The sequence below is a fragment of the Rhinoderma darwinii genome, chromosome 8 (genome assembly GCF_050947455.1).
Source record: "Rhinoderma darwinii isolate aRhiDar2 chromosome 8, aRhiDar2.hap1, whole genome shotgun sequence".
In the NCBI taxonomy this organism is placed as follows: domain Eukaryota; kingdom Metazoa; phylum Chordata; class Amphibia; order Anura; family Rhinodermatidae; genus Rhinoderma; species Rhinoderma darwinii.
The window spans coordinates 106,525,953-106,543,927 of NC_134694.1; the positions used below are offsets into that span (position 1 = coordinate 106,525,953).

The window sequence follows — 17,975 nt, forward strand, 5'->3', positions numbered from 1 at the left end:
GGACCGTCATACAGCGCTGTTCATTTTGTACTGGCTCTGCCTGCTACTGAAGCTCTCTGCAGTTCAGTCCCATTCAAGTCAATGGGAATGAGCCGCAATACCAGGGACAGCCACTACCAAATGTACGGCGCTGTGTCTGGTGAGTAATAAACAAGAAGCAACGCTCTCCACAGTGTCAGCTGATCGAGGAGGGTGCCAGGAGTCAGACCCCTTATCCTAAGGATTGGCCATCAATAGCGAAATCCTGGAAAACCCAATACAGCTGCCTGAATTAGAGCTTGGATCTGTATATTGTGCATTGCGAGAGCTGAGAAGGACGTTTGGAGCATTGAAGCGTTTTGAGGAGAGTCTTGTCTCTCTCAGCTAATCTTGGCCAATCAGCATTTCTAAGTTCAATTCTGGCGATGCTGATTGGCTAAGAGCAGCTAACGGAGAGCAGCTCACAATACTACTCTCAAATGCATAATATGCATCCCTCCAAACTCTGGAAGCTAAAGTCACGACTTTAAACAAGGCCATGTATAAGATGTCCATGAAAGGTTAAAGGGTAATTAAACGTTCAACAAACTTCTGACATGTCATAGTGACATGTCAGAAGTTTTCATTGGTGGGGCTCCGAGCACTGAGACCCCCACCAATCGCTAAAACAAAGCAGCAGAAGCGCTCGTGTGAGCGCTCAGCCGCTTCGTTTCTGTTCGGCTTTTTCTGGAAATCGATGTAGCGGTGTACGGACTCAATAGAAAGTCTATGAGCCGGTACTCCGATACATCGGCTTTCCGGGAAAAAGCCAAACAGAAACGAAGCGGCTGAGCGCTCACACGAGCACTTCTTCTGCTTCATTTTAGCAATTAGTGGGGGTCTCAGTGCTCGGACCCCCACCAATCAAAACATCTGACATGTCATTATGACATGTCAGAAATTTGTTGAACGTTAGTTACCCTTTAAAGTGCTTAGAAATTTAAAATGAAGGAAACGTGGAGCTTTGTCTAAAAAATGTTTGACATAATTTATGAATTTTCACCCTACAGCTGCAGAAAATCAAATATTTGTCTAATTTTAAGTGTAGGTTTATCATCATGTACTTGTGTCTCTCACTCCTCTGCCTGTTCTCAGTTCCCTGGCAGGAAATTCTAGAGACCGATCCTTAGCGAGGGGCTCCCTTTCAGCCCTGGCCCCTTGTAGTAATTAGTATACAAGACGCAAACGATACTGTCTCTGTCAGCCATCCTACAGGCGCTGGCACAGTTCTCTTCCACTTCTCATTGTGAGACGTCTTTTTTCACTTCAACTTTTACCACTTGTCCCACTTTATTTTTCCATGTTGATGTCTATTAAGAAGTTATAACTGAGCATATTACCATATAAACTGTTTACCGGGGTTATCTGACATTAGAAAAAAGGATATGCTTACTGTTTCTCAAAAAACAGCGAAACTCTTGTCCATGGTCTGTGTCTGGTATTGCAGGTCAGTCCGATCCACTTAAATGTAGTTGAGCTGCAGTACCAGGCAAAGCCAGAAGGCAAGAGTGGCGCTGTTTCTAGTAAAAAATAAAGAAGAAGAATCCTTTGTTCTAGTCTCATATACATTTCTTAAATTCTCTCCTATAATCACAAAACACATCTTAGCTCCATTCCAAGATTATGTGTTCATCTCCCGGTCTCATGAGAGATTTATGTTTTCCTTAATAGTACCATCTGGCCCCCCACAAAATGTCACTGCGATAAAGAACGAGACTGTTATCGTAATCACATGGAGAGAGCCAAGAGCGCCACAGAACGGTATATTGAAGGGTTACAAACTGGCATATCAAACTAAGGACCAGCCAGAGGTACAAGACTCCAAACTAACCCGTGCACTTGGTCTTTGTGTCATAATATAGCGCGGTGTGATTTGTGTGCATGCATGTCATGGTTGCAGAAGTATAGTTAGATAATCATTCACCCAGGGCAAAGATTCAGAGCTGACCCCTCCTGCAGGCCTAGTTTCTCATTTGCACCCCTAAACCACATGCCCAACACCTACCACGTGCCACTTTGGGCCTCTCAGGCACCCGCAGGATGCAACTACTACCTCTGCCCCCCTATGGCTTTGCCCCGTCTGCATCCGTGCCATTGAGTGTCTACACTGAACTTCATTTATGAGCCTCATGATTTGGCCGCTTCGTTTGAGTTGCGTGTAAATATGTAATAGTGTTCAGTGACTGTGGATTTTAAGTATATGTTTGCGCCTCTCTGAAATGGCCGGAGCCTGTGCTTGGTAAAAGTTGTCAATTACATTGGACTCTGTGTGTATCAATGATTGTTGGTGTTGTATTGCGCCTCCATTGTGTGTGACTACGTAGAATTTATGAATGGGAGATCTAGATAGAGATAGAAATATATATATATATATATATATATATATATATATATATATATATACTCAATGCTGACTTTTTGTTACACAGATTGTGGTAGATGCTGGTCTGACCCAAGAGATGATTCTAGAGTTTTTGCAGCCTGTGGTCAATCTGACTGTTAGGGTTTCCTCTTACACAGTCTCCGGAGAGGGTCCTTGGACTGATCCAATTTTTGCTACAGTCTCTAGCTATGGTAAGGGGCTTCAGTCCACCAGTCAATATATTACATGTAGTGTACCCTTATCTGGTGTCTGATTTATGTCCATTTGCTTTTTTCAGATTTAAAGCCTCCTGAAGGTAAGGAACAAAGCAGAGTACTTAGAGAGTTCATCAGAGTAACTATCAATATCCCATGTGCCATAGAGCCTCGGTTCTCAACTTGTGGTACGTGTACCCTAGTGGGTCATGTCATGTCTCCAGGGGGTACATTCACTGCCCTCATGCAGCGCAGTGTAGGATCATAGCCTTGGGCGTACTTTGATATTATTTGGGACTTTGCTCAGGACCAATGAGAAACACTGCCATATAGTACTTTACTCTGCAGAAGGTCAATGTTTCATACTCATAGTCTTAACATTATGTACCGGGCAGAGAGAATCCATATCTTATATTTCCAATCTATGTAATTCTGTAACACGAGAGACACAATCTTTGCCCCATAGCTACCCCGTATATGTATCACCTACCCACTATCTGAATGCATTACTTTGCACTGAAGAGTCCCTTCTGTATTTGGCACCCATCATATATATATTTATTTCAACAGCTGTCAGAGATATAGCATCATCTCTTTTCTCCTGGCATTGGTGGTACATCATGCTGGTGGTTGCTGTGGCAGTTTTCGGTGCGATTGTTGGTGCTATTTTTTTTGCACGTGTCCGAAAGAAGGAGACACGATATGGGTGAGTGCAGACATGTTCATAGCAAAAAGTATCATGGAAGATACTTCATACAAGCCAATAATACTGATGTTCTTCCATTTATATGTTCAGGGAGGCCTTTGAGCCAACAGTAGAGCAAGGAGAACTCGTGGTCCGGTACCGAGTAAGAAAGTCTTATAGTAGAAGAACCACAGAAGCCACGTGTAAGTCTCACATGTTCCTCTGTATACCCAACTCCTTATCATGTGTCTGGTCAAACAGTTCCAAAATAGTGGCTTCTCTTCATGGTGTCTAGCTCATATGCATTACAAGGTGAACCCCTATTGACTATCCTTCACTACAAGTGCGATCTGATGGCCTGTGACTACCCAACTCCAAGTATCAAGCTTCACATCTGAAGTGCTAGTAGCTTATGGGAATATCATGTTTCTTTCCGATTTGAGTTGAATTCAGTCTTAAGTCATTTATAATTATTGCCTAATACGCCAGATGTCAGGATAGCCCCCTGTGCATATAGACAACGGGGTCTGCGTTGCTGGGAATTAGCACAGGGATAGGTGGGGTTGCCTGCTAGAACAGATTGATAGACGCAAGATCTGGAGGAGTCTGTAGAGAATCTGTTCATACTCCATCCACTTGGCTGAACATCAGGAAATTCCTGCTCATGTTTTGTGCTGAATAACATTGGGATCCAGACTCCTCCATGGTTACAGAGAGACCGTTCTGCTAGTGATGGCTTCCTCCACGTAGTCAATCCTCTTCTGGGACCAGGAGGAGGCAGCTCTTTTCGAGGAAAACATATAAATTGTAAAGGACAACTATTGCAAAACTAATAAACTCATCAATTAGATATTGCAGTGGACAAGAATATATTAGTCAGAATTTGGTGTAAACTTTTGTACTTTCTGTGCGTTCAATATAATTTTTATAAAATTTGCTTAGAGGGGTAAACACAGAATTATAAATGATCACACATTTACAGTATAGGTGATCTTTTTGGTCACTTTGGGTCCCACCACTGGGACCACCACCGATTAGGAGAATGGGGGTTCCGAACCTCCGGATCCTCCTCACTGCGGTCGAGCGGTGCACTGCCGCTCTATTAAAGGCTATGGGACTGATGTAGACAGCCGAGTACAGAACTCGACTGCTTCTATCATTCTCATAGAGAGCGACTAGAGCAGCGGGCACATGCTTGACCGCCGCTCCATTCAAGCTTCTCCTCACTGTGGTCGAGCAGTGAGGAGGATCTGAGGGGTCCGGGACCCCCATTTTCACGATTGGTGAGGGTCCCAGAGGTGGAACCCCCAGCAATCATAAAATGATCAGCTATTCTGTGGAATGGGATAATTTATGATTTATTAAATACCCCTGTAAGTCTTATTAAAGTTGCTTTTGGTATTTTAGTTTTTGCATTTAGGGCAGGAGTGTAACTAGAATTTTTTTTATCAAAAATGGTTAATTTCTTGTTATATCTCTATAGCGATAAGAGCTTTGTTTTCTTGATACAGAGCTTCAAATCCCATGCATAGACAAAGATTTAAAAGACAACATTCTGACTGACTGCAGCCACCACCAGAGGGAGCTTGTCTGGATACTGTTTCTACATTGTACTTAATTATAACACAGGATACAGTAAACTCCTCCTAGTGATCGCTACGAACAGCCAGGATTTTATCTTTTTAAATCTCTGTCTATGCAGGGGATCTGGAGCTTTGTATCAGAAAAATTAAACTCTGACCGCTATAAAGATATATTGGGAAATTAATAAACACAGAATTTTGTTTGAGGTGATGATTTACTTTAAGTTCCAGATGGATACTGAATTTGCAACCCTTGAGTTATGACTTATCTCTAAAAGTCTTATTAATGTATTTTTTGGTAAATTTTTGGAACAATAGTTTCCATGAAGAAAGTAACTTATTTTTCTTCACTTTCCAGTGAACCGACTGGGCATTAGTGATGATCTTAAAGAGAAGCTCCGAGATGTAATGGTGGATCGACACAAGCTTACACTTGGCAAAACCCTTGGAGAAGGTAGGCAGAGCCACTGGTTATATAGTATGGACCAATTGATCATGTTTTCTGGTGTCATCTTCTTTTGTAGGTCAACCTATTTTTTTATATTTATATTGTGTGATTTACAGATTTGGTGCACATTGTACATTGTGAATGTTACCTGCAAAGCCATATTATAAAGGGGTTGTCCCATCATGACAACCCCCTTCCCAGATTTCCTTTTAGGACATATGGAAGCCATGGATTGTGGTCCCACGACTGGGACTCTATGAACCAGAGCAGAGAGCTGCTGTAAAGTGTGTGGGCCCATTCTGGCAGACTCATTGTAACCATGTATTACAAGGACATTCATTCATTCTAATGGATGTGGTGTAATACTACAAGTCCCCTGTAGGGGCTGCACAGCGACCTCAATCTAAGATGGAGATCTTTTATTGGGTGGAAGATACACACAGATGAAGGCCTAGCTCACACTTTGCAATATTGATGCCGTTTTTGTCTGTTGGCTTTGGTAGCTAAAAACAGAAGTGGATCCTACAGGTAGTAGAAGTATGACTGAAAGCTGTATGAGTCTTTTTGGATCCATTTCTCGTTTTATCAGAGTTTATATTGGGCCATTTAATTTGAGAAATTACAAAATTGATTTTTGGTGCTGAATAAGGATAGTTAATATCCAGAGTCTGTCGACAAGTTTGTTGACTGTTTCCAATAGCAACCAACAGAACTGCGAATGTATCTCAGGACCAGTGCAAAATAAGCAATGCAATGTATTAAAAAGATACTATTGTTATGTAGATTATATCTGTATAGAAACGTTATCATTGGTGATCATACACAATATCATCTTCTAGACCGGGCCTTCAGCCACAATATTAGCCAAGTAGCTCTGTACAATTATTACTATATTGTGGCCAGTATCACTAATAGTAGTCAACAAATATTCTTTTCTCCTGACTCGTTTCCTCGTACATTATATAAAGGCATTTATAAGAGGGCTATTTATTTACACACCCCAGGGAACCATGAGAGAGGTTCTCAAAGGTTCCTTCAACCATGAGAGAGGTCTTCCAAGGTTTCTCCCGCTCCCTCATCTTCTCATCTAGCCCACAACCTTCTTCCGTGTAAACAAAAATCCCATCTAATGAAAGAAGATTTTTTTTTAAATGTTTTTAGTCAAGGATGAATGATTGAGGCGAATGATCTGCAGGACGAATTCCTGAAACTGTGGCTATAGTTCCTGTACAATATCTGATCCTACTACCTGGTCCATCTCAATTCTGTGGACCTGTATGGAATGACTGTGATTTATTATACTGATCTATCGTGGGCTCATAGAAAGTTGTATCTGGAACTAGTTGGGTTCTGTAGAAAGTAAAAGAGAAGTTCCTACGAGGCTTCCGATGCAATTCTAAGATTGTTTTCCTCCCGTCTTTCCCATCAGACCTCGTTTCTGCAGATCATGGGACAGGTTCCTGCTGTCTTATCCGCACTGTGTTTTGCTTTGTGTGGGAACAGTCACAGTAACACGAGCCTCGCAGGCTCCACTTCCGTTCCCTGTCTTATCCTACACAGTCTGGAAAAGCTATCGGAAAACAGCTCCTCGAATGGCTTCCTTTAGCTTCCTCTGAAAGACTGATCTCCTGCCAAAATCGTCTCAGCTATTCCTCAAGGGCAACTTGTTAACCCAGCGGCTCCTGATTCCGAGTCCCAGAGGGCCAACAATGGGGGTATTCCTCTGTAATAGAATTATTAGGATCTACATTATAGGTCAAGGAATCTTCTTGTCTGTAACAGAACTTGTAACTTTTTCTAGATGCTCATTTCATTTTCCGAATCCTAGTGGCTTAGCCTGTGTTCACATCAGGAAGCTCCCAGCGTATACGCTAAAAGTGTCTATAGGGCTACATTAACAGAAAAAATGGGACATAAATATCAAAACCACAAAAAAGGCCATACTCACTAGGTAGGTGGGTGGGTGAAAACCCGTTCCCATCAGGACGCAGACGGGTCAAAGAATGCTGCATTCTTTGACCCGTCTGCGTCCTGATGGGAACGGGTTTTCACCCACCCACCTACCTAGTGAGTATGGCCTTTTTTGTGGTTTTTATAGGGCTACATTAGCCTGACGGAGGGCAATAGAGTGACCTTTTGGCCTCCGTCGGGCCGTTAAACGTCAGTATACCGCAAAAAATAGGAATTGAGTGGTAGACTACGCTATTCCATACAACAGAATCCCGTAAAAACGTAAACTGCACTGTATACTTTTTTAACATAAGAGCCTATGGGTGATAGGTGCCTCTGTATGGTGTCCGTCACAGGCAACCGTTCCACGTATACGTCATGAGCTTTTCATGTCATAATAGCCTAACTGTGGCATCCGTTACCCATAGTCTATCATGGCATCCGTTTAACTTTCACATCATAAAAATCTCATGATGTGCTGTATATGTTAAACGGATGCCATAATAGCCTATGGGTGACGGATGCCACTGTTTAAACATTTACGTCAGGAGCTTTGCCGGCGTACACGCTAAACATATGGCAAAAATGTGATGTGAATGGGGTCCTAGCTGTATATGGACAGACAGCAGTCACCACCTGCCCACAGCTACATATAGTACACAGTGATATCATGACGCTGTAATGGGTCACCATGCTGTATTTATATCGATTTTACACAGTGTGATGTCATCAGATATGGCGACCGCAACGTTGTGAACCGTGGGACCAGGTATAGCTTCTGCATCCAGGCTAAAAGGTTCACGCTATGCCCCTGCCCAAATGTTAGTGGTGACATTGCTCTGTGTGCCAAATGAATCCATCATCTGCAAAGATATCAAGCGCACTTTTTATTGCATGTTTATGAGGGAGAGAATATAATGATAATGATAATGATAATGAATTCTGCTCTTGTTTTAGGAGAGTTCGGTTCGGTCATGGAGGGTCAGCTGAATCAAGATGACTACATCCTGAAGGTGGCTGTGAAGACCATGAAGAGTAAGTGGCAATCTCTGAGGGGGCTCACCTCCGACGCTACGTCATATAGCATTTGGGAGGGACACATACTTGGTTTTTCATGTCCTAATGTGGTGTAAAGGGTAAACTCAATGCACTGAGGGGGTTTTACTTTATTATAAATATTTCCCCAGAGACTGGACGCAAGATGGATGTAATGTTAGAATAAATCTGTGTAAGGCTGTGTTCACATTTGCGCTTCAGGTACCGTTGTTAGGCTCGGTCTTAGGAGCAGGAAAAACGAGAATACCGAAAGTGCTGGTTTTGTTGCTTGATGGAAACCAACGGCGCCCGACAGAATCCTTTGACTTTAATTGGTTCCGTTGGGTTTCCGTTATGGCTTGCGTAATTTTGTCTGCAAAAATTGATGGAATCATATGTGAGCAGGGATTTAGGTCCCTTTAAAGAGGACCTGTCACCTCTCCTTACATGTATATTTTAGTAAATACTTGTATTCCCATGAATTAACAATTCTGGAACATATTTTCTTAGAACTCTACACTGTGCTGTTCCTCTCTTATTCCTCCTAGAAATTTATGAATATATTAACAACTAAGTGTTACTATTCTCCTTGTCAAATGGGAGTGTCTCTACACAATCTCACTCTACCAACACTGATTTCACAGTCAATGTGTAGGGATACACCCTCAACTGGTAACATATTCATACATTTCTAGGAGGAATAACAGAGGAACAGCACAACATAGAGTTCTAAGAAAAGATGCTCCAGAATTTTTATTTCATGGGGAATACAATTATTTACTACAATAGACATGTCAGGAGAGGTGACAGGTCCTCTTTAAACCATACACATTCCAATGTGTGGATGTGGTCGATCATAGCATCGCGCAATCATGACAATTAACCCTTCGTATACTATGCAATGGCACAGAAGGATGTCATCCACAACAACAGCTCATGGGTTAAAGGTCAAGCAGCCTCCATCAATGTCAATAAGATGTCAATAAGACATCTGCCCATCTACGGCCGATCATTACGGCTCCTTTTGTTTCACCCTACAGTGTAATAATTTATCGTAGTGTAACTTTTTCCATTTTATTTTTCTCCTTTTATTAGTTGCTATCTGCACCCGCACCGAGATGGAAGACTTCCTGAGCGAGGCGGTGTGCATGAAGGAGTTTGATCATCCGAACGTCATGCGTCTCATTGGTGAGTGATAGAACCAGTGTTAGGGTATGTGCACACACACTAATTACGTCCGTAATTGACGGACGTATTTCGGCCGCAAGTAGTGGACCGAACTCAGTGCAGGGAGCCGGGCTCCTAGCATCATACTTATGTACGATGCTAGGAGTCCCTGCCTCTCCGTGGAACTACTGTCCCGTACTGAAAACATGATTACAGTACGGGACAGTTGTCCTGCAGCGAGGCAGGGACTCCTAGCATCGTACATAACTATGATGCTAGGAGCCCGGCTCCCTGCACTGTGTTCGGTCCGGTACTTGCGGCCGAAATACGTCCGTCAATTACGGACGTAATTAGTGTGTGTGCACATACCCTTATATGTCCAGTCCTGCTGCAGAACTATATATGTAATAAGAGAGTCAGTATCTATGACGGCATCACACAGTAAATATTTCTCCATCTGCCACTATACCTCTCCCCATTTTACTTGTGTGCCAGCTGAAGCCCACATATGGAATCCGTTTGGTCTCATGTTTCTATTCACTGACAACAAAGCATAATTCAAAGTATATCAGAAATTTGAGGAACTTTCTGTATACAATCGCTTGTAAAAACGGCTCCCATTCTGGCGGACTCAATCTGTTCACGTACTACATGGATGGCCATTCATCTGTCTGGCCAGAAAAGGCTTCCTCCCAGCAAAATCAGCTGTATGCCAGGGGTGCTGGGAGCCAGACCCACGGTGATCAGATGATCGCCACAGATATAAAAGGGGTTGTCTCTGATGAGACAACCAATTTAAAGAGCATCCGGCAGCTCTTCTGACATGTATGTATTAGTAAATACTTACATTTCCCATAAAATGATAATTCTGGAGAATTTTATTTCACACCTCTGTTATTCCTCCTGGAAATTTATGAAAAAATTGATAACTGGGTGTTACCATTACCCTTGTCAATAGAGCATCCAATCAGTTCTGACAGTGTGTGTAGGGACACACCCCATTGACGCATTTTCCAGGGGTATGGTAATGCCCAGTTGTCATTTTAGTCATACATGTTCAGGAGGAACAATAGAGGAACGGTACAATACAAACTTAGAAGAAAAATGCTCCATGATTTTTATTTTATGGGCAAGTTTTTACAAAATCAGACGTGTTAGGAGAATTGATAGGTCCTGTTTAAGGAATATTCCACACTTTAAATTGATTCTGTCTGTGATTTGACCATTAGTGTGCTGGCAGCAAGTGCATTGATATACTGTGACGGTGAATGTATTAAGATTCAAAAATTTGCGAAGAGCCTCTGTCATCCAACCAACAGCTAAAGTGTTAAACCCCTAAATTGTGTTGTCTAGGATCAGATTTTATAATATGGATTATTGTGAAATAACCAATACCACAAATTTAGAAACCATTTTTAGGCTAAAAACACAGGAGCCTGTGGGTCTAAAGAGCTGGATGGAACTATGTGTGTGCTATACTGTTATATCTCTGATATCAGCCAATGTTCTATTCTTTTCTATCATTTGTTGCCATCTAGTGGCAAAGATGATGTACTGCACTTTTGGAAAAGTCATCTGCCAAAGGACACAGCCACCTCCACCCTTCTCCCTTACACAATCTATCATTTCTAAACTCCAATCCCTAGATTTTAACAAGATATTTTTCAGCACTAAAACCATCTGATTTTGGGTGTGTCGCCATTACCACAGTGTTTTTCAGTTTGCAATAGACGTGTTTAAATGACAACATCACTTTACTTAAGGCCATTTAACTGGTTGTTTTTTTATGATCTCCAAGAAAATGTAATGCATTTTTTTCTTCGTAGGGTTAATAGATTTTCTTAATTACCAAATGTAATACGTTTAATTAAAATAATTATTAAAAGGGACCCAATAGTTCAATTTATTGTGAACATGTCTATTTTTTTCAATATGTGTTCATATTCTTCATCCCCAAGTAATGATCTCAGATTGAGGCTTCAGGAGAGAAGATTGCTTATTTGATTTCATAGTCATAGTTTATAGAGAATAATTCTTGTATCGTGGCCATAGGCCGCCTGTCAGGGCTTGCAGTAACTGAAGAAGCAGTCTCTACTTTAGCCACAGTTCACAACTGTCATGTATCCTACCCATCAAACACCACACACAAAGTTAATCAGAGGTGTACGTAGTATGGAGGATTTAGACCCAAGTTGATATTTCACACTTGAGATGAACAGGAGGGAGAGGGTTCTCTTGCTGTGAATGACTGCTGGGGTACCCTCAAATTTGGGGAGGATGGACCTCTGGTTTACGAAGTGACCGAAAATTAGGCCCATAAGAGCTAATATGGCTTGTTACAAGGGGTTAAAACATTACACACCACTTAAAAAACACAGTGGTAACACAGTTCTTTACTGTAACTGAACCCAATGCAGCCATATGGCCCACCTGTACTTGTTCTGAGAGTGGTCAATACCAAGGTTGGGGACGTCAACCCCTCGGGATGCCCCCTTACACAGACAGTGCCCGCTGTAGTGGGCACTCGTTGTCGATTCCTTTCAGTAGCACTGCCATGGGAGCATAGATGTTCCTCTCGACTCGGGAGCAGACTGCTCCCCCGCCAGCATGCTGCTACTATCACCCTCATGCACAGCCCTGTGACATACACAGAGAGGGATGGGGGAGAATTTGCAGCCACAGACTTTGGGGGATGACAGTACAAGAGAATATAAAGAGGGGACACAGAACATGTGAGGGGGCGAGTAACAGGTTACCCCTCTTACATGGTGACAGAAAGCAGCTAACAGAAACTTCTTGTAAAGAAAACTTAAGGCAGGAGAAGTACAAAAGGAAGACTGCACATTCAGGATTACTCCAAATTCAATTTTTTACGATTACATCTACATACAATGGGCCCCCACCTACCATGTCCATGCATAATACTGGTGTCTTCTTATGTGGCACAGTGGCCTTTGGGCCCCCTCAGTCTTCATGGCCTGGGTGTGACTGTTATCTCGGCACCTCCTAAAGCTACACACTTGCAGGACACGTGTAGTGGCGAAAGTAAACTGCGTCTCCCACTGCAGGCCCGGGGTGTAACTATAGGGGGTGCAGGAATTGCAGACACTCTGGGCACCTGATCCCAGATTGGGACCACAAAGGAGGACTCCAGTTGTATAAATGGCACATGATGGTTGAGGGGTTCTTGTACTGATTTTGCATCGGGCCCTAGGAGCCTAATGATATACCCAGGGCCCGATGCAAAACTTAGCAGAAACTTAGCGCAGTAGAAGTGCTCTATAATTTAGCTTTGTCCACATGTCAAGGATTTTCAATTTTTCTGCCAACAAACAACCAAAGCCTAGAGAGATACCAGAGTAAAATAAATGAAACTCAGAAAAGTATGAACATAAACAACAGTCAGCGATTTTAATACAGATTCTCTCCTCTCCGTCATTCAGGGGTTTGTCTTCAGAATACAGAGAATGAAGGATACCCATCACCGGTTGTTATCTTGCCATTCATGAAACATGGAGATCTGCACAGCTTCCTTCTGTACTCTCGGCTCGGAGATGCCCCCCTGGTATGTAATACAAGACTCCATAGTAGTTTGGACTGTTATTGGACTATAATCAATATCCTGGCCAAGGTAGCGTGGCTTGTGAGAAGACAGGACCAGAACATGCTCCGACCAGCGTCATCCATCATGACCGGTAGATCAATGAGTCAATAGGCCCGTCTGACTGAAACACTAGACCCATTATTGGAGCAGTGCATGTATTATGGGTGTACACAACTTTTTCAGTCCCCTTGTGTGTTGCTGATGGATTGCCCCTTCCCCAGTAAACTTTCTAGAATCAACTTTCCCGGATTTTGTTCAAGGCACAGAGACATGGGTCCCGAGCTGGAAACTCCCTTCTATGACGTCCATAAGCTTTAACATGCCATATGGACAGGGGTTGAAGTGGTGAGGCAACCCCTTTCCCTGCTGAGTACTGACTGGCTTCTTGTACCCCCGTTTTTTTTTTTTGTATGATACTTATCATTGCAATGAAGAGAACAATTTCCTGTGGGTGAAACCCTGTAGATCATAGTGGGGTATTTATTCATAGATATTGTTTAAGGTCAAATATTCTGGTTATGAAAAAATATTGGAATGTTCCTATAGGGTCAATCATTGTGTCGGTGCATGTTAAAAAAAAAATCATTCCTATTCGATTAAACTTTTTAACCTTGTATTAATAATTTGCTTGCAGTATCTTCCAACACAGATGCTGGTGAAGTTCATGACAGACATAGCTAGCGGCATGGAGTATCTAAGCAGCAAGAACTTCATCCACAGAGACCTCGCTGCCCGGAATTGCATGTAAGGTTCTTGGGATAAATGGGTTATTACTGAAAGCTGATGATAGGTATCCCTGTTATCTTAAATGGGTTGTCCTTGATTAGAAAAAAAAAATGTTGTTTTTTTTTTTTGAGACAGTGCCACCCTTTGTTATAGGTTGTGTCTGGTATTGCAGGTTAGCCATACTAGCTTGAATAGGGAAAAACTGCAATACCAGACACGTCTTATGGACAAGAGTGCACTTGGAAAATAGTAGACCCTTTATTCTAATCCTGGATAATTGAACTCAAACTCATAATTTCTGACTTGTGGAAATCCACTCGGTTGATCTGGACACTTAACTATCCTTCTTCAAAAAGTTTCTTGGACATTTGTATTAACCACAAGCAAACCCTGTATGTATTCGGATCCTGCACTTATACTCTCTTATATGTTTCCCCTTTTTGCTAACCTTTCCGAATGTATTTTACTAAGAAGTATTGGAAAAATGTAAGGGAGTATGACTGCAGGATCAGACTACAGTCAGGATTTATTTGTAGTCTGTTACCATGGAGACACATTGGTCTGCGTAGGTGCTCACACAAAAATTATTTTCATTGTTGCTTTATTTTAGATTTATTTTTGCAATAAAATTAATTGGTGGCAAAGGTGGACATAACCGATAAGATTTCTATAGCAATACATATTTTTGTTCTTATCTTCTTCCATTTTTGCCATTTTCAACAATGTTCTGTAATGTTTCAGCCATCTTGGTTAGGCCTTTGTTACCATCTCCGAGGGGTAGCATTGATTCTCCTGGGCCTAGTCTTTCGAGTAGTACTTTTCAGAATATTTTGAAAGTACATCTAGTGCTAAACTTCAGTGTCCAGGTGGTGATTTTGAGGACAGTAGCTACAAGAGAATGCTTCTGCGAATCCATTCATTTATGTCCATGCATGTATCCTACCCATAGCGCCTTGTGTACGGACTTGTATTAATTCTCCATGGCTGTAGTACACCCCTAGCACTGCAGCCATGGAGATGCATCTAATCTATAGAGTCCATATGGCCATGCATAAATCAAGGGTGTACTTTGGTGGATTTCTGCTCTAGTGCCGCAGTCTCCACCTAGCCACCAGTTATTTCCTATGCCACCTTACTTATTAATAACATACTTTGTAGAATCTATATACATTAGAGAATATATTCATTAGTCAATTGACGATTGCACGGCCTTCTTATGATCCTACTTTCTGTCGTGGCTGGGTAGACCATTGGCCCCCATGATGTCGTGGCCTGGTTGTGGTTACCTTACTGACCATTTCAGCTTTTGTCCATCTTACGCATTAATCTTTGTCACTTCACCCAGGTTAAATGAGAACATGAATGTCTGTGTAGCAGACTTTGGTCTGTCCAAGAAAATCTACAATGGAGATTATTATAGGCAAGGTCGGATTGCCAAAATGCCAGTCAAATGGATTGCAATAGAAAGCCTGGCAGACCGCGTCTATACCACCAAGAGTGATGTGGTGAGTCCAATCACTTAGTAATTCTGTAAGGTCTCGTGTTATTCAGCTTTATAAGATAGACTAGCCAATTTGTAAAAGCTTATTAACTACAAGTCTCAGCATGCCTTGAAATCCAAAAGACGCATCACAGAGATGTGAAATGCTGCAAAAATTAAATGGGGGTTTTCCAGAACTTTGATAATGATGACCTATCCTTATGTCTGAGTTGGGGAGGTCCGACTCCCGGCACCCCCACCGATCAGCTGATTGAAGTTGCCGCTGCGGCCTCTTTATTGCTTACCAGGCACAACTTCGTATATTCGTTAGTGGCTACTCAGTTACATTCACTTGAATTGGAAAGAGCTGCAGTACCAGGCACAGCCACTACTGAATGTATGGAGCTGTACCTGGTTAGCATTGAAGAGGCTGCGGCGTTCACTGGAGCACCGAAGCCTCTTCAATCAGCCAATCATGGGGTGCCAGGAGTCAGACCCCCACCGATCTGTTATTGGTGGCAAGGGAAAACCCCTTTAACTTTGCAGCAAAAATCTGATATTAATGACGTATCCTAAGGATAAGCTATCACTATCAAAATCCTAGAAAACCCCTTTAACTGCTATTTTTGGAGTGATTGAACAGATTTAAAAGGGTTGTATTTTTTTTATAAAAACACATTTTGAAAAGCCTTATTTGTGAATGCTAAGATAATAAAGCAGAGATTGGCAACAAAGAGTGTCTTCCCCACTGGAGGACTCAACATGTACCTTTATTACATGGACAGTCCATTGATTCAATGTGAACCATGTAATACTCCATTTCCCCTGTGGTGGTGCTGTAGGGTAATTGAACACTTGATACCGGGTACCCCCACTGATTATATCAGATCCCTGGTCGTCCAATCAGTGGGGCTTTCTGAGATCTTATTTTCAAAGGACCCTTCTAACAAAAAGGGACGGTCAAAAGTGGAGAATCCCCTTAATGTCATTATTGCATAAATGAAAATACGATGTATACAAATCTAAAATTGCATATAGTGACTAATGTTCTTCTCTCGTCAGTGGTCTTTTGGAGTCACCATGTGGGAAATTGCAACACGGGGCCAAACGCCATATCCCGGGGTAGAAAACAGTGAAATTTATGACTACTTGAGACAAGGGAATCGGCTAAAGCAGCCACCGGATTGTCTGGATGGATTGTAAGCATCTGTTTTTTATTTACAGTTGCCCATTGTAATATAACTAATATTAGGGGCAGCAATGATGGCCTGGTCGGAAGTTTCTGACCCAGTTTCCTTGCCCACTTTATTTACAATATATTTACTGTTGGAGCAAACATGTTTAAGAAAAACTACACGGTTATTACTGTATGTGTAACACTGGAAGGTAAGAGTAATCTGAACCCCTAGAGGAACAGTCTGGGCAATGTTCACTTTTGAAAACTTTTTTTTTTTGTTTAATAAAAATGTGTATCAGTATGTTTGGTGCAACTTTCTAATTACTTTTTATTAAAAATTATTTTTACTTTTTGATACAGCGGCTTTGTGTCCTGAATACAGAGCAGCTGTATCTGGGGCTGAAACCTGAATCTGTCAGGTCAGCGGCTCAAGTGATCGATAACAGGTGGATCCTGCGTGTCAGAGGCACCTGCTTTCACTAAACTCGTCAGTCCCGCTACCCTGACGGATACAGGTTTCAGCGCTAGATACAGCTTCTCTGTATACAGGATAGAAAGCAGTTGTATCTGAAAAAGTAAAAATAAAATGTAATTACAAAGTTGCACCAATCACATAGGCTGAGTTCACAGGGGGGAGAAACATTGCGTAACAGCACGCAGCGTATCCGCCCTGTTCGCTGCAGGGTATTCCGGTCGAAAAAGCGCACCATATCGTGGTGCAGTTTTTCAGCCGGAATGTCCGCTGCGGAAAACTGCAGCACTTACCTACCTGCTAGCAGCCTGGCCTCCTGGGATGACGCTTCATCCCAGGAGACTGCTGCAGTGTGTGATTGGCTGCAGAGGCGGTCACATGGGATGAAGCGTTATCCCAGGAGACCGGCCCTCTGACGTCATACAGGCCGGCCTCCCGGGATGATGTTTCATCCCATGTGACCGCCACTACGGCCTGTGATTGGCTGTGGCGGTCACATGGGATGAAACGTCATCCCAGGAGGCCTCGCTGGAGGGAGGAACACAGACTTCTGGGTAAGTATGAGATTTTTTATTTTTCTGAATTGCATCTTTTGCGGCAGGATCGCTGCAAGCCCGCCGCAAAAAAACGCTACAACTGCTATTTGTTGCAGGTTTTACCTCCCAGTGAATTCAATGGGGAAAACTCACAGCAAATAAGCAGCGATTACACAATTCTATCAGTTTCCTGCTCTGCCATTCACTCCTCCTGGAGCGAAATCCCCGACCAAAGCGATGCCGACGCAATAGCCAGGGATTCCGCTGCAGGAGGTGCCACTGACGTCACTGCCCTTATATGGACAGTGAAGTCAGGGCTTTCTCTATGAGCGTAATTCCCGGCCAGGGCGACAGTAACAGTTTGGCCAGGGATTCTAGCGCTCCAGAAGCCCCTGACTTAATTGTCCATATATGGACAGTGACGTCGTCAGTGGCTCATAATATGAGCGGAATCCCCGGCCACACATCGGCAATGCTCTGGCCGGTGATTCCGCTGCAGGACGTGCTCCTGTTGTCA

General features: G+C 42.6%; 1 protein-coding gene across 1 annotated transcript in view; it reads left to right on the forward strand.

Annotated features, from left to right (window-relative positions):
* AXL (AXL receptor tyrosine kinase) overlaps positions 1-17,975 on the forward strand; it is a 65,846-nt gene that overhangs the window by 40,588 nt on the left and 7,283 nt on the right. Inside the window, exons 8-19 of the mRNA XM_075836204.1 lie at positions 1,690-1,829; positions 2,448-2,592; positions 2,679-2,696; positions 3,166-3,301; positions 3,392-3,483; positions 5,222-5,317; positions 8,219-8,296; positions 9,392-9,484; positions 12,907-13,028; positions 13,702-13,811; positions 15,139-15,298; positions 16,336-16,472. Of these exons, the coding sequence (XP_075692319.1) occupies positions 1,690-1,829; positions 2,448-2,592; positions 2,679-2,696; positions 3,166-3,301; positions 3,392-3,483; positions 5,222-5,317; positions 8,219-8,296; positions 9,392-9,484; positions 12,907-13,028; positions 13,702-13,811; positions 15,139-15,298; positions 16,336-16,472 (1,327 nt within the window). The remainder of the gene's footprint in view (positions 1-1,689; positions 1,830-2,447; positions 2,593-2,678; positions 2,697-3,165; positions 3,302-3,391; positions 3,484-5,221; positions 5,318-8,218; positions 8,297-9,391; positions 9,485-12,906; positions 13,029-13,701; positions 13,812-15,138; positions 15,299-16,335; positions 16,473-17,975) is intronic.